At 41.5% G+C, this 18421-nt stretch overlaps 1 protein-coding gene across 1 annotated transcript in view; it reads right to left on the bottom strand.

The window, feature by feature from the left end:
• The window catches only part of BRF1 (BRF1 RNA polymerase III transcription initiation factor subunit), a 197677-nt gene that overhangs the window by 116608 nt on the left and 62648 nt on the right, over positions 1–18421 (bottom strand). The window contains exon 4 of the mRNA XM_063440110.1: positions 15173–15204. Coding sequence (XP_063296180.1) covers positions 15173–15204 — 32 coding nt within the window. The remainder of the gene's footprint in view (positions 1–15172; positions 15205–18421) is intronic.

Below are 18421 nucleotides of genomic sequence, written 5' to 3'. Positions count from 1 at the left end.
CAGAAAGGGCTTTAATTTGATGTAACATATACATAAATATATATACACACACACACACTTATTTTTTATTAAAAAAAATACAGAAAAATGCAAAAAAAAAAAAAAAGAAAAATTTTGTGTTTTTTTCTTTTACAGTTTTTGCAATAATAATGTGTGCATAATTAGTGCAGTTTAAGGAAAGTAATTAAAAATAAATTCATTAAGTTGTTCTGATTTACAGAATATATAATGTGTCTGGGATTTTAAGTTTTTTTTTTTGGTAGTTACAGGTCACAAAGCACAAGGAGTAAAATAAACTTTTAATGTGGAGCGATTTTAGAATTTGGTATGTTTGTCTTGTAAACTGAATAGCCATAAATGAAAACAAAATTGCCACACAAAAGTATATATTTATATAAAGTAGACTTCACAGGCTATTTACCTAAAGTTGCTTTGACACTTTCTGCGTAGCCATTTCATCGCCAACCTCTGCTAAATATTGGAGTAAAATTGTGTTTTTTTGTTTTTTGGCACACAAACTTATAACAAAGAACGTCTTGTGTATTTTGTAAAGTTGGTGTGTGCTATTCCTGTACAAAACTTAATTCTGTGTTCAGCTACATCTGCTGAGTACAACGATACAGTGGCGTAGCGTGGGTTGTCAGCACCCGGGGCAAGGCAAGTAATTTGCGCCCCCTAACCCGTGGATTTTACATACATACATGCATACACACACACACTAACAGACACACCCACACACACACTAACAGACACACCCACACACACACTAACAGACACACCCACACACACACTAACAGACATACACACACTAACAGACATACCCACACACACACTAACAGACATACACACACTAACAGACATACACACACACTAACAGACATACACACACACACTAACAGACATACACACACACACACACTAACAGACATACACACACACACACACTAACAGACATACACACACACACTAACAGACATACACACACACACACACACACACTAACAGACATACACACACACACACTAACAGACATACACACACACACACACTAACAGATATACACACACACACTAACAGACATACACACACACACACACTAACAGACATACACACACACACACACTAACAGACACACACACACACACACTAACAGACATACACACACTAACAGACATACACACACACACACACTAACAGACATACACACACACACTAACAGACATACACACACACTAACAGACATACACACACACTAACAGACATACACACACACACTAACAGACATACACACACACACTAACAGACGTACACACACACACTAACAGACATACACACACACACTAACAGACATACACACTAACAGACATACACACACACACACTAACAGACATACACACACACTCACATTTTTAACACTTTTTTTTAAAAAATGTAAACCCCCCCCAGCATCCTTACCTTTGGAAATGCTGGGGGGGGGGGGGGGTTCTCTTCCTCCCTGGTGGTCCAGTGGCTGCTGGGCGGGCGGCATTGGCGGGCTTCCCCCTGAGCTGTCTGCTCAGGTCCCTCGCGCGTCGCAGAGTGAGGCTGGGAGCCGGAATATGACATCATATTCCGGCTCCCAGCCTCCCAGCCTCACTCTGCGGCGTGCGAGAGAGCTGAGCAGACAGCTCAGAGGAAGTGCTCCCTCGCCGGCCGCCCAGCAGCCCGCCGGCATGTCTGTTAGACGCAAGGCTAACAAGACGTTTGCCTTGGGCATTTGGGGGCGGCTTTTTTTGCCGCCCCCTGGAAAATGCCTTGTTTGCCTTGCGGCTAATACGCCCCTGGCGCCCCCCCCAGATGTTGCGCCCGGTGCGTCCGGCCCCCCCTGCACCCCCCACGCTACGCCTCTGCAACGATACCCCCATTGTATGTCTTTGGCACTATTTCATGAAGCTACAGTGCCATACAGTAGACCTGTCCTTTTCAGTATTTACAGTAGAATTTTGAGAGATTTTAATGGGCCTATGCATCAATTTGGGGTATTATAGCAGTTTAACTGTTCAAAAAAACAAAAACAAAAAAACACAAAGGCCTACCATTTGTAAAAAAAAAGTAGACACTCCAGGGTATCTCATATGGTGCATATTGTGCCTTAACATGCCCCCATTTTTTCACCAATATATGCGAAACTATGTGGTAAAAAATTTGGGGCATTTGTTTTTTTTTTTTTACATACGGATTACATTTTTGCTGGGCATTTTGTATATTTCATATGTGCCACTAGGTTCAAAACCCCCAAATTATGCTCAGCTAAGTCTGAGTAAAACAATACCCCCAATGTATCACCTAAATACTATTTTGTTTAGTTACAGTGCTGTAAAAGAGACGTGACAAGTTCAGGTTTTTAAGTGTGAATTTTCATGGAAGGTTTTGATGCATCCGTGTCCCACTTTGGAGCACTTGAGCAGGCTACATATTACAACTACACCATAAAGCCATACTATTTCTTAAAGAAGACATCCCAGGGTATTTAAAAATGCATATTTTGAACCTTAGCGTGGGATAATTTTTCCGCTTGCTTGTACCGAGTGTAGTGGTAATAAGCGGTTTTTTTCTGCCTTTTTGACACACAAAGTGAGTTTGCACAGTATATTTTGCAAACCTTATGTGTGCTACGACTGTTTAATACTACATATGTTGCTCAGCTATGTTGTCTGAGTACAGCAATACCCCCGTATGTACCTTTGCCATGTATATGTGGATTTTGAAGGGGGCACATTTGAGACGCAGCCAGTTTTTTTCTAACTTTGAAGTTATACTCTGTGTCCATGTTCCATTTTGGAGTAGTTTAGATGGTTGGTTATTGAAACTTCCCCACAAACACATACTATTTATTAAAGAATACACCCTAGGGTAATTCAAAAGGCGTATTTTGAACCTTAGCATGGGATCATTTTTTTCTCTAGTTTGTTCCAGGTGTAGTGGTAATGAGCGTTTTTAAATTTATTTTTTTACTTTTTAAAACTAGTTTTTTAAACAATTTGTTTGCTTTTTTTTTTAAAACTATCCTAAACTTTTTCTATAACTACATTTCTATAACCTTTTTTTTTTTTCTGTTAACCCCTAACTAGCAGTAAGCAGCACTAACGGTAAATTCCCAATATCCCACCCACCCCAGCTAGCAAAATATATAATTTTAAAATATTTAAATTAATGAAATAAATAAATTGAACCCCTATGGGTTAAAAAAAAAATATATAAGTTAACCCTAAGGGGTTTAACCCCTTAAGGACACGTGACATGTGTGACAGGTCATGATTCCCTTTTATTCCAGAAGTTTGGTCCTTAAGGGGTTAAAAAAAAATCAGATCACAGTATAATACTGTGATCTGTATTTTGATTACTGTAGGCAGTGATCAACTGGCAGGGAAGGGGTTAATTTTTATTAGGACTGGGTAAAGGAGGGTGGGATTTTGTTTTACTTTTAAAAAAATGTTATTAAAACATTTTTGTAACTTTTTTTACGTTAACCCCTAGCTAGCCTAACACCAAATCCCCCAATTCCCCACTAACTTACACCCCCCGCCCCCAGCTAAATATACCATTTTAATAATTTTTTAATTATTTAATAAAATAAACCCCTGAGAGTTACAATAAATAAAAGTTGACCCTCAGGGGTTTTAAAAAAAAAAAAAAAATCAGATCACAGTACAATGTATACCCTGCCAATTGATCACTGTAGTCAGTGATCAATTGGCAGGGAAGGGGTTAATTTTTATTTAAAATGGGTAAAGGGGGGTGGGATTTTAATTTAACTTTGATAATTTTTTTACACAGGGAAGCAGATCATCACTGATCCGTCTCCCTGCACTTCACACAGAACCCGGAAGTGCAGGGAGGCGGATTGTAAGTCCCTGCAGCATATGTGCTCGCTCTGACAGCCTGTCAGAGCGAGCACTGCTGCAGGGGCAGGGCTATACGGAGCTCTAATACAGAGGCAGACCGGAGCACCATTAACCACGCGATCTGGGGTTAATTTTAATGCGTGAAGGACGAGGTCCGTCTCCCGGCGTTAAGGGTCTCCCCAGGATGACGGACCTCGTCCGTCACCCGTCCTGAAGGGGTTAAACATGGATTCCTTTGAGTCTGTGTATACAACAGCTTTGAAACACAACTTCGGAAAAGATGCAAAGTCAGTGAACCACTCACGGACAGCCGTTTCATTGTTAATGCAAATATACACTTCTATATATTTATATATTTATATATTTTACCAGCTGAATTCCAATGCTGTATTAAATAAATGGTACCAATAGCTGTGCACGAAAAAAAAAAAGCCTAGAATACATTTAGCACAGAGGTTTTTAATAGACTATATCCACCGCAGAAAATGCCACATTCCCAGCACAGCATTTTATGCCAAGATCAGACGCACGGGCAGAGGAGATGACAGAAAAGCGCAGGAACAAAAAAGAAAAAATAAACACTCTTTGAGCCGAACACAATGTTAATTATTTTAGAAGTAAAAATTCATTAAACGTTTGACATTCCAACAGTTTCTTTTCACTTGTCACAAATAATCCACAGCGCAATAAATAGGACCCGGAGGGATGCAGTTTACCAGGACAGCTGGGAAGACCGAAATAAAAGGTACCAGCTGCTTCATAGTATGCGTGTGATGGACTTTCTAGGCAGGCCGCAGGGGCATCGTGTCGCTATTTTTACCGCTGTAGAAAATGGTGCAAGAAGGAAAAGTGGCCACATCTCCCGTCTTCCTCCCTTTTACAATTTTTTTTCTCTCTCTATAAAATGTTTAATTTTTTTTTATATATATATATATTTTTTTTTCTATAAACCAGCATTAAATGCTTTTTACTTTTTTTCTGTGAATCAACATGAAATGTTTTCTCTTATTGAAAGGATTTAGAGCCACAGCTGGTAATGACAACCACGATATATGAATTTTGTTTGAAGATTTTGCTGTTTGGCTGCACTCAGAGCGCTGTTTCAATTGGAATGGAGCAGTGCCCATGAGACAGGGAAAGGGTTAACTGTGCCGCCAGCTAGTCCCTAATACAATAAAGGTGTTACATGGCGGGGCATATGGAGTCTTTGTACAGAGACAAGCTCACATCTGGCCCTCTGATCTCAGCGTCTGAGATTATGTGCGTCCTACCATTGTGTCAGTTTAAATCAGGATTGAGCGATATTCATAGACATGTACAGCACAATTCATAAAGGTGTGCAGTGTGGGAGTTTTTTAAATTTTTTTCCCTCATTAAATAATCTGTCACCATTTGGTATTTTTTCATAATTTGCAAAGACCTCCTACGGTTACTGCTCCGCTTGGTGCCCAGTAAGCACGGAGTGCAGAAGGTGATGTTTATTTACCGGAACCTGCTCCTTGCCGCTGCACGAGACTGCAACACACATCTAAATAGAGCAGGGGTTCTCAACCTTGTCCTCAAGGACCCCCTACCAGTCCAGGATTTGGGGATTACCTGGGTATGTCTGAGGTGTTTAGAAAAAGAAGAAAAAAACACCTTAGAGTCTAATGTGTTTTTCCCCCCTTTTTCTAAACACCTTAGACACACCCAGGTAATCCCCAAACCCTGGACTGGTAGGGGGTCCCTGAGGACAAGGTTGAGAACCCCTGATATAGAGGATCCGACGGGATCATCCACAGACTGAGCCCTTTTCCCTACAGCTGTCAAACGGACGGCTGGGGAAACGACAAATCTTGACGCAGTAGCTCAGACTTTCGGCAAGTGTAGCAAAAATACTACGATAAAGTAATCCCTACTTTGTCTTAGTGTATCTTTTGGCTGGGATGACATTTCAGTGAAATTCCAACACAGTCAATGTGATTATTCCAATGTGTGATTATTTCGTAATTTTATTGTTCTGAAATTCTTATTTTGGAGTGAGGAGAGAGCAATTATAATCTCTGCCAAGACACTGAGCTTTCAGTTTGGTGTACAGCGCTGCGGAATATGTTGGCGCTATAGAAAAGTCAATAGTAATAATGATACAAAAGGTAGGGAACTAAATGTAAAGAGTGGGCAACTAAGCCAGGCATTAGGGTATACCAGGGAAAACCCCTTGCAAACGCACACATGTTGCCAGCCAGAGGATGTTACCCAGAGAACTTCTTAAAATTGTCACTTTTATCAAATAAAACAGAGGACAGGAATTTAAACTCTGAGCTCTCCAGTGTATTTTGGCAGGGGAAAAAAAACCCCATAGCTTGTTTCTGTTATAGCATTATGTTGATGAAAGATTGTAAAGGGGTAAAACATGGCGACTGCAAATGCAATTCTCCTATTTCTCCAGATCTGCTCTTTGGCTATATATCTGCAATTATCTTGTCAATATTTCATAATTCTCAGTTTAGTGAATAAATCCATACGCATCTTACACTTAAAACAGCAAGGACAAGCCTATAAATAACACGGTTGCTGGTTTGATTTGCATATTTTGACCGCTAAGGCTACATGTTAGAGACTCTGCTAAAAACATTCAAAAGTATCGAGTGAAAGTTTAAGACATGCCACACCTGTCACCCCTGTGCATGGTGTGTGGCTATCTACGAGAGAATAATGGCACTCTACCAATACACTGTGCTCTATATAATGATTGCTATTATAGGAGGGGTAACTCGTAATTTGAACTTGTTCAAAATATATTGCACAATGGTTTTGAAATCGAATGGATAATAAAGTCTTGCAACAAAAACCACTGAAGCTGTAGTAATGACTGTGCACTCTGTGTGCAATCGTGAATCAAACATCCTGATGAAATCAGCACTTCCTTCTAGATAGGTCTATCGAGCACCTGGTGGTACAGTCATGCACACAATGAAACAGATGGAATAAAAAGGGGGGGGGGGGGGGAATAACGCTCCCTACACCCTGTGCAAACTAGTGCATTATAAGACAAATTAATATTCAGCTCAATCATTATCCAAATAGCAGCATTATTTGAGTCCCTTTAAATCAGTAAGGTAGAGGGATATGAACAATGCAGCTTGGATTGTATAGCAACTCCCATCAATGACAGACAAAAATAATTGGTTTAAACCAAAAGATGTAGGATCACTCGCTGCCTAGTAAATATATTTTGGGCACATTTTATTAGATAATAAAGAACCTTGGATGTAAACAAAACCTTTTTTTTTGTACATAAATCTCTCACCCAATAAGAATACGTGTCATCAGTATTTAAATACCATCATTCGTCAGCCCCAACCAGCTCCTCACAATTGTTTACAGAATGGAAGATGAAATGAGTGCCTGTGATAAGACTTCCTAGTACGTCCCAAAAGTGGATCTGTGCCAGATTTCCACTCATTAATACTTTGATCTTTATATTAAAGTAGATTCGGGGTGTAATCTAACATTTTCATTACAGACAATGTGAAAAGAGCTGTGATATAATGTGATTCGCCTAACCCATTGTCAAGTAGGGGTTAAATTATGGTTTTGAACCATGAGCACTACTATGTAAATCCTCAAAAGGGCAAAGATTTAAAAAAAAAACGGTAATTGGTGCAGTCTTCTGCAACAAGTTAGGAAATTCAGAGGACTATTGACAATTTTTGCTTTTTTCCCTTTCCAGTCGAGTAGTAACTGTATCTTAAACGAACACTATAGGCAAAAAAAACACAACTTGATCTTAATTAAGTGGTTTTGGCGTGTAGATCATGCCCCTACAGTCTCAATTCTCAGCCATTTAAGAGTTTATCACTTTGTTCATACAGCCCTAGCCACACCTCTCTGCATGTGACTTACACAGCCTTCCTAATCACTTCTTTAAATAGAGATCAAATGTTTATACTTCCTTTATTGCACAGTCTGTTTTATTTAGAATTTTACGTCTCCTGCTTTGTTAAAACCCCCGTAGACCTTGCCAGAAGCCTCCTGTAAGTGATTACAATTCCATTTACAGAACAGTAAATAACTTCTAAAGTTAACATCTGATGAAAATTAAAGGGACACTATAGTCACCAAAACAACTTTAGCTTAATTAAGCAGTTTTGGTGTATAGATTATGTCCCTGCAGTCTCACTGCTTAATTCTCTGCCATTTAGGAGATAAATCACATTGTTTATACAGCCCTAGTCACACCTCTCTGCATGTGAGTTATACCGCCTACCAAAACACTTCCCATAAAGAGTCATGTAATATTTATACTTCCTGTATTGAAAATTTTGTTTAATTTAGAATTTCTTATCTCCTGCTCTAGTAATAGATTGCTAGACCCTGCAGGAGCCTGTATGTAATTAAAGTTTAATTTACAGAGCAGGAGATAAAAACCTTTAAAGTATTACATCTGGGGGCGTGGCCTGACTCCGCATGGAAGCAGTCGCATAGACCGCGAGCTCCGCCATACCGTGGACTGATCATCGTGTTAAACAGCTTCAGACGAAACACCAACACAACCACGAGCCGTTCGGATCGCAGGGGTGGAGATGTCCACAAAATCGAGCAAGAAACTCAAACAGAAAACACTGCACTCCCATCTAAAAATGGTGCATAACAGCGACCAAGATGGCGACGTGATCCACATTCCCCTTTATCAGATCACAATGCCAGGGATACCCAAGATGTCCCAGACACCCCAAACTCACAGCCGGCCACGGATGCTTCGGTGAGCAATATGCTGCGCTCATTACAAACCAGCCTGAGAAATGACTTCTCCAAAATGGCGTCCGACATAAGGGCAGACATACAGGCCCTGGGAGACAGGACTGCTCATCTAGAAGAGAAAACTGACGGGCTATTGGAGGCACACAATGCGCTAGCTGAAGCACATACCACGCTCCAGCAAAAAGTGTCCTACCTAGAGGGGAAAATTGCTGACAACGAGGACCGAGACCTGAGAGGAGTGCCGGAAGACATAGGCCCACAAGACCTAACTAAATTTGTCCAAGACACGTTCAGAGCCCTGATTCCGAACCTCGAGGCCTCCGTACGCACCGCCTGCCAAAACCCAAGCACCTACCACCCTCTACCCCAAGAGATGTAATTACGAGGGTTCATTACTTCACAGTGAAAGACCAACTAATGCAGGCTTCTCGGGCCGCCACAACGCTGCCAGACCCATTTACAGACATCAAGCTGTTCATCGATCTTCTGCAACAACGATGTCCAAGAGAAGGGCCTTTGCGCCTATCACCACGGCACTCTGTGCCGCCGCCATTCCATACAAGTGGGGATTCCCAGCAAAGATATTACTGAGAAAGAATGGAGCGGACCGTATCATCCTTACGCCACACGATGGCATTCGACTACTTAAAGAATGGGACATACCTTTACAACAACCATCCAATTTCAGATCGCCTACGGCATCGCCACCTAGGAAACTCACAAGAGACTTGCACATGATCCCCTGGCACGACAAACGCACAAAAGCGCAAGATGTGCCGCCTACCTACTCACCTAAGCGTAATCTGGCAGACCACCAGTGTAGACTCACAGATATGTATTCAAGTGTAATGTATTAATACTGTTTACTTATCACCCCCCTGTGCAACCCCCGCGGCTGCTTTCACCCGCAATATGTCCCACAGCCACAAGTCCACACTAGGCGGATAACGTTTTGATAAAGTTCTTTATATTGTGTTGTTACCCTGTTATCGGGGTTGTACAATAAAATACCACATGATAAGAGTGACTGCATCATTAGTCACACATAGTTACTGACTATTTTACACTAGTGGACGGGTATAACCCCGAACACCACTTCGTAATATCTAACGAAATACCACCCACGATCCCCCATACGGCTTAAATTGCAAGCCACATCTTGCCTGTTTGCAGACCACTGCGCTGTGCCACTTGGCTAACGGGTCTTGTATATAGTTCTTGTTACATTTCCCCCCATACTCACCTACCTCCCACCACCCAGAAGAGAAAATTACCTGTCCCACGCAACCTAACTCCCACAGACGAGATGTCGATCAAAATACTCTCTCTAAACACGAAAGGGTTAAATTCGCCAAATAAGAGGCGACTGGCGCTTCTAGAGGGCAGAAAACAGAGGGCGCAGGTAGCCTTCTTCCAGGAGACACATTTTAAATGGGGCTCCAGGCCCAGGTTCAACTCATCGTGGTTCCCGATAGACTATCATTCTTGCTTCTCCAAAAAGAAGAGAGGGGTTTCTACTCTAGTGAGTAAATCTATTACATTTAAGCTAGTTAGAAAAATTAGCGATAGTAAAGGCAGATCTCATCCTCCAATGTTATCTCAATAATAGTCCATACACATTAGTGAATGTCTATGGGCCTAACGAAAACCAAGAGTCATTCATATCACATGTATTTGCATTGTTGAAATTGTATAGCTTTGGGGAGGTAATACTTGGAGGCGATAATAATTTTCTCCTGGACAGTACCAAAGACTCATCTGCTTCAGACACTAACACCCACAACATCTAGGAGACGACTTACACAGTCCCACCACATCTGCACTACTTTGGCTGCCCACGACTACGTAGACCCCTGGAGGATAACGCACCCCACCGACATCGACTATACTTGTCATACCCCTGCACACAACAGCTACTCAAGAATTGACAGGTTTTTGATCAAAACGACGTCACTGCCGAAAGTAATACACACAGATATTGGCATTATCTCGTGGTCAGACCACGCTCCTATATCAATGACCCTAGAAGATAGGTTTCCTACCAGTGACAAACCCACCTGGAGACTTAATGAATCTTTACTCAATAATCCACACATAGTTGAACAAATCACATTAGACCTCAGAAACTACTTTGCGTACAATGCTAAGCCAGACATAGATCCTGAAAGCACCTGGCTAGCACACAAAGCGGTCATAAGAGGCAGCTTTATTAAACATGCCAGTCAGGTCCAACGTTCCCGTAGAACACAATATATAACCCTAATTGACGAAATTAAACTCCTGACACATGAGAACAAACATTCACCTACTATTGACACACAACGCAAACTGCTACAACTACAGACTAAACTAAGGGATATGGAATTGGCTAAAACTACATATTTTCTACAAAAATCAAAACATACATTTTTCATGGCAGGGAACAAAGCTGGAGCCACACTGGCAGAACAGCTTAAACAAAAAATGAGTGCCTCCAGGATTGCCTACCTCAAAGGAAACGACGGTCAAAAAAATCATTGACCCTCGAAAAATCGTTTACACGTTTGCAGAGTACTATCACAAGTTGTACAACCTCAAAGACGACCAGACCACCAATGTTCCTACCACAGCAGACATAGACAGTTTTCTAGCTGACCTACACCTACCCTCTCTACCACAGACCGCAATACACTCCCTACGACAACCCATAACACTAACCGAAATCCCACAAGCGATAACAAACCTTCCATCTAACAAAGCCCCAGGGCCAGATGGCCTTACCAACAGGTATTACAAAACGTTCACGCAAATCCTCTCTCCCCACTTGCTCGCAATGTACCATCAATGTGCAGAAAAGGGGGCCCTACCTGATGAAGTGCTTTTAGCGCATATCTCCATATTGCCCAAACCTGGGAAGCCGCCCACAGTATGCAAAACTTTCAGGCCCATATCTTTACTAAATGGGGATGCCAAACTATACGCCAAGATACTGAGCAATAGACTGGCCCCACTCCTCAGCCAGCTAGTGCACAATGACCAGTCAGGGTTCATCCGGGGCCGCCAGGGCTCGGACAACACCCGTAAGATCCTCACAATACTGGCTGCAACAGAGGGACGTGCGACCGAAGGCCTTCTCCTAGCACTAATGCGGAGAAGGCCTTCGACCGCCTCAACTGGTCCTACATGTCGAAAGTATTAGAGAAATACGGCTTCCCAGCCGAAACAATCAAGGGGATAGGTGCCCTTTACAGTAACCCAGCAGCCAAAGTATTGAACGGAGGGTTTATAATCACGAATGGGACCCGCCAGGGATGCCCCCTATTCCCCCTACTGTACATTCTTTCGCTGGAACCACTGGCACTAAAAATACGCACACACCCGCAGATTAAAGGCATCGGAGTCCGAGACAAGGAACATAAATTGTCGCTGTTCGCCGATGTTCTGGTCTAGTTAGAAAGCCCAGAACAATCCCTTCCACACCTTATGCAAACTCTCAAAGAATTTGGTCAGGTCTCTCATTATAAACTCAACCAGGACAAAACCCAGGCACTACCGATATGCATGCCACGAGAGAATCTACAATGCATGACCAGTATCAATTTGACTGGAGGTCCTCCTCCCTCACGTACCTGGGAGTTAAAATTGGGGTGTCTATTGCCGCAATAATAAAACATAACTATCTGCCACTACCACAACAATGCAAGTTAGAACTGTCAAAATGGTCGCATACTCACCTGTCCTGGCTAGGGAAAATCAATGCGTATAAAATGTCTATATTACCCAAACTACTGTATATCTTCCGGATGCTGCCCCTTAACATTTCACTATCCACACTAAAAGCATTACAAACAACGTGCAACTCATTCATTTGGTGCAATAAGAAACCCAGGGTCCCCAGCACAATACTGCACGCACAAATCACTAAAGGAGGAACGGGCCTCCCAAATATCACCCAATATTATAAAGCTACAGCACTAGCGACAGGCATACTCTTACACTCACCGGCGGGGGAACTATAGTGGGTGGACATGGAAAGGACACAATTACCAGAACATAACCTGGTTGATATAATGTGGACACCCAAACACCTTCGACCTCCTAAACTTAACTTGGTCCCTTACAACATATACGATTAGTGTATGGGACAAATTCATGAACACACTAGATTGCAAAAATGTTTTTCACGCCCACGCTCCCCTGACAGCCTTAAAAGCCACGACCCCAGACTTACCACTGGCAAATTGGGTAAAAGCAGGAATCACCCGCATCCACCAAATTATAGACAACAAAAAGGTAATACAGTTCACAGACCTACAAACCAAGTGGCAATTGCCGACCAAATAAATATTCACCTACCTAAGACTAAAAGGAATAGTAATATCTCACGTACAGCTACACCACACCAAACCTACAGACATGTTATTACCAGCGACAAATATCCTAAACAGGTGTTGGGCCACACCGAGTAAACAAAAGGCTATATCCCTGTGCTACGGAATGTGGACTAATACACAGACGAACCAAACCCAACTATGCAAAACGAGATGGGAGGAGGACTGCTCCCTCAAAATCCCTGCCACAGACTGGTTGCGAGCCATCAATGACCTATCCAAACTCACAAAATGTTACACACACATAGAGGCACGTAGAAAACTGCTCTACAGGTGGTACATGACTCCACAAAAACTCCACAAACTGTACCCCACAGTCTCCCCTTTGTGTTGGAGATGCTCACGGGAAGTAGGATCACTGCTACACATATGGTGGTCCTGCCCAGGGATTCAACCGTTGTAGACAGAAGTCCGAAACACACTCCACAAATTGGCCATACCGACTCTACCTAAAAATCCACAAACATACCTTCTGCTCTTATTCCCTACCAACCTCACTAAAGCACACAAACAAAAATGTGCCATTGTGCTTCTGGCCGCCAGGAACCTTCTAGTCACCAACTGGAAATCACAAGTGTGCCTATCCAAATCCCAACTCTGGGACAAAATACAACAATACTACATTTCCGAAAGCATGACAATGACAACAATTTCGGGACGCATGGAAACCATGGGTAGACCTACAGGTATAAAAAGCGAACGCTCGCCAAATACACGATACCAGGAGAGCGACAATTCACCTCCAACTATAAGGGGTTCGTAACCCCACAGTGCCCAAACCAGACTACTCGTGTATATATGTATTTCTGAGAGCCCTGTTGGGAACTAATCTGGTACACTCACCAAGCAGTAGCCAACAAGCCTAAACATAACACGGAATAAACACAAAAGAATTGTATTGAAGCATAAATATGCCGACTATGTAACAAGTATCTTACTGTTTGAACTGGGCCTTCCCTTGTACCCCCGCCCCCCATGATACCTGTACCGTATAAAAGCATTGATGTACGAATTTTGACCCCCCCCCCCTTCCCTTCTCTTCTGTACCCCATAACTTGAAATCCAATAAAAATTGTGAATTTAAAGTATTACATCTGATTAAAAGTGAAACAGTTGCTTTGCACACAGGCTGTGTCAATCACAGTCAGAGGAGGTGTGGCTAGGGCGGCATAAACAGGAACAAAAGTGATTTAACTCCTAAATGGCAGAGAATTAATCAGTGAGACCGCAGGGGCATGATCTATACACAAAAACTGCTTCATTAAGGCAAAGTTGTTTTAATGACTATAGTGTTTCTTTAAGACTGATGTTTTCCTGGTGTGCAAGTGTGTGGTAATGTGTATACCATATGTGGCAATCATTTCACATAGCACTGATAAGGTATGTTCCAGCTCTATATCAGCTCTACAATATTACCGCTCACATTATTAATATTATTATTGCCATTTATATAGCGCCAACAAATTCCATAGTGCTTTACAATATTAAAGAGAGGGGGGTTTAACAATAAATGAGACCATAACAAATACTTACAGGAACGATAGGTTGAAGAGGGTCCTGCTTTAAATGAGCTTACAGTCCAGACTCTAAAGTTTATGTGCTTCTCTTCCCCTAGCAGTCCTTTCCACACGCAATAGCCCAAACAGATACTCAAGCCTTGAACCCTATGTAAATAGCATCCAGAAACCCTGAATTCCAGGTGACCATATGGATTCCATTAATAATCACTGCTGCCACCAGCTCTGTAAATACCCTATATTATGGATGGATAAACAAGGTCACTGGATTTCATCTCCCAATACACTCAGCCATAGAAGACAAAAACTCCCTACTTTATGAGCCTGCAAAGTGGACAGCAGAAAGTGCAACTTTCAAATCCAGCGTGCTTTGCTTGACTAACCAAGTCTTTGATCCCCAGCGATTGCAAAACTACAACTCCCATGATGCAATGTCAGCTACAACTGGTAAAGCATTGTGTGAATTGCAACAGCTGGGAATCTTTTGGCCACATCGGTTCTATTGCAAGGTTTCCAGAAGCCAAGCTGGATTCCGAGCAGGTGTATATATGTATGTCCTTCAATGACCAACAATGAAACAATGAGAAGCATTCACCACGTTTAGCCAGCACTGATAAGCCTGCGTAACACAAAGGAGACGATTAGAAACCTTACGTACCTGGAGAAGGTCACTGAGATCAAGTAACATATCTGGTAAGGAGTCAAGGAGAAATATGCTCGGTTTGGGGGAGGGAGGGGGGGATAGAAAACAGTTTAAAATTTACGGATTATTTGCTCACATAACATTGAAAATAGCCCAATCAAAAACACTGTATGATGTTAAAAACTAGGATAGAGAGAAAAAAAAAACACAACATTGTAACAATTGTTTCTGTAGGACAGAGTGTAAATGGAATGTTATTGTTGTTATATGGGCTGGGAAAGACTGATTTTCCCATATCTCAGCATTCTTTGCACGCCATGTGGTGGGACCGACTGCAGCTCAACAGTATTTTTCCATCTGGCCAAACAGAGGACATGGATATTCCACAAACTTACCTTACAAAAATAATACCAAATTAGTGATGCAGAACTTACCTGCAGTGACCTATTTAGATTATAAACGGATTTAAAAAAAAAAAAAACCTTATTTACAACAAAATGGACCATCACAAAAAGTAAGTATTTCATTAAATATAAGTATTAAATATATGTTTAGAGAGTCAGCATAACACAATATACAGTATTTAGGTGCACCTTCTCATTTGGATCAACATTATAAGAGTCCCTTCACCAAATTCAAGCAACACTAAACAGAATGGAACGTAGAGACTCCAGTGCATTGCAGAGAATATACTCCAGGTGCACATGGAGTGATGGGCCAGGAACATGCATGAACAAGAATTGTGTAAAATTTACTGAATGCGCTTTATAAAAACATGCTAAACTTCAAATGAAGTGCGTCCCTGATCTATCCATCAGTTTACCTATACACACAGGCAATATAGCTGGGTCTTACATTTAAAAAGGAAGAGGATTTAAACAGATTGGTGTTAAGATGACACGTTTGCAATTAGCCAAACAGCTATTCTGCAGCTGTAGACCCACCACATCACTAAGGGCTTTATGTTATGTATAGGTTTCACGGTCATGTGATTTAATGTTACAGTAGAACAATCACATGGAGATTTTTCCACGACCAAACAGCTTTTCTCTTCTTTTTTTTTTTAACCAAAATTCCAGAGTTTGTTTTTATTTTGCGACCATAGAGCATCAGGACAAACAAATGCCACAGAGATCAGTGTAGTTTTTACATAGCGCTGACATATTCCACAGTGCTGTACAATTGGTAAAACAAGACAAACAATTTTAACAAAAAAAAGTTTGACATATAAGAACAGGTGAAGGGGGCCCAAACGAGCTTACAGTTTGAAACTTTCACTGTGTTTTCATTCTCATTCTGTTCCATCGAGGAAAATCTAATTTACCATTTCTGCTCTATAATAAGCTATTTACATAAACGGAGCCATGAGTTAATAGCCTGCCTGTTGGCGCTGTATGTCAAACACAATGGATGAGTCAGTTGTTTATATATAGACGAGTAAAATACACATGATAAAATGTTTTTCAATAAACAAACCGAGAAATTGGCTTACTGCCTGACAATTGTCTATGCTGAAGGTTTCTTTGACAACACGACTGAATATTAAAATCCATATGTTAAACTTTTATACAAATATTTATGATCAGGAAAAGAAGCTTAATAATAGCTTATATAATAGCTTAAAGAATCACTCTAAGCACCATAACAACTTGGTGCAGAGAAAACCGTTTACAATGATATCTGAGAGTGGCTTACTGCAGTGATTTGTAAAAATGTTTGCAATATAAAGACAGCCTCATACAGCCCGTCAATACATTGGCTAGAATGCTCAGTTCTTGCTGCCCTATGTCAACTTTGTCCAAGTACTGAGTGTGAAGCGTGCATGCAGAGGTCTCTACCCCCCCAGGAGAGAGTGCGGAGCTGCAGGTCACACGTGTAGACTGTAGCTCCGCCAATCTGTGTGCACTGCCCAGTTTGTTAAACCCCTTAAAGAGCAGTTACATTGGTCCTATGGTGGATAGGAATTTATGGGATAAGAATCGACCCCTGGAGGTCTCTTCTGGATGAGCAAGTCCTGTAGCCACAGGCAGATTAAGCCGTGCACTTGCATTATGTTTAAAGCATTATCTATACAATGTATTAAAAAACTAGGGGTAAATTCCTAGCATATAGTTCATTTAATAGCATGTCCTATGGTTAGGCAGACTCTGGAAGGCTTGACTGTGTTTTAGCCCCATTTGCTCCATCATAGACGGATACTCTACATGTTAATGACTTTATACACTTGATTCCAAAGAAGACATGACAGAGACCCACCTCAGTGGCTTTAATAGAAGCAATAAATATATACTAGACTGTGGCTTTGGTTTTATTACTAATACAGAAAGATACGACAGACACTGTAAAGGTACTGCGAGTGAGCAGACTATAGTTACACTAAGTTCAACCCATGGGTAGTAACAGTAACCAACACTTTGTTACACATTAGTATTGATCAGAAAGGAAAACTGGTTAAGTTTCAGAGAAGTTTTTGGGGAAAGGAAAAAATGTTTGCAGTAAGAAACAAAAGCATTGTGACCAGAAAATAGTAAAATGAATTGTAACTCACATAGGCAAACCATATTCACAGTGTCAGGAGGCTAGATTGCTGTTCTAAGAGGAAAGTCCTTGACATTCAGCAAACAAAGTCACGGTTTCACGTTAAAATCCCAGAAGAAAAGAAAGATGCATTTGCTGCCAACAATATTAGCTCTTTTAATAACACCAGACTGAATGCTGTTTATTAACCCTTAAACACAAATAGCATCACGTGGCCTATTAAAGAGTTACAAAAGGTACAATAACTAACTGAGTGATTTGGAGTGGTAATGGTGCCTGGAGTCTGTATTTGTAGCTATTCTTTTTGAAAAGCTGCACACATGGCATTTACCCTGTTTATTGTCAGAGGTATAACTCCACCTCCGGTAGCATCACTGGGAGGTCAATAGCCAGCTATGAACAAGAGAGCTGAGAGTTATAGGTGGCTAATGTCAGTTTTGTGCATACTTAAATTCACATAGTTGCATTAATTGGTTTAGAGGTGTCAGCTGACACCTCCCTCCCAGAATTAATTTCTGGTGGGATCGGAAATGTAGTGAGGAGGGGGAGGGCACATGCCACTGGGAGCAGGTCTGATATTGTGCCATGCCGGCATCAGAAACAGATTGTCTATGATGCCGGTGTAGTGGGAGGACAGGATTGAAAATGGGCTGGTTAGTTCCAGTTCAGCTTGATGGGGCCCTAGACATTATTTTTTTTTAAAATCATTGGTCAGGTACCTGCAAC

This window comes from Pelobates fuscus, chromosome 13 (assembly GCF_036172605.1).
Source record: "Pelobates fuscus isolate aPelFus1 chromosome 13, aPelFus1.pri, whole genome shotgun sequence".
NCBI lineage: Eukaryota > Metazoa > Chordata > Amphibia > Anura > Pelobatidae > Pelobates > Pelobates fuscus.
This window is presented reverse-complemented; position numbering and strand designations above follow the sequence as displayed.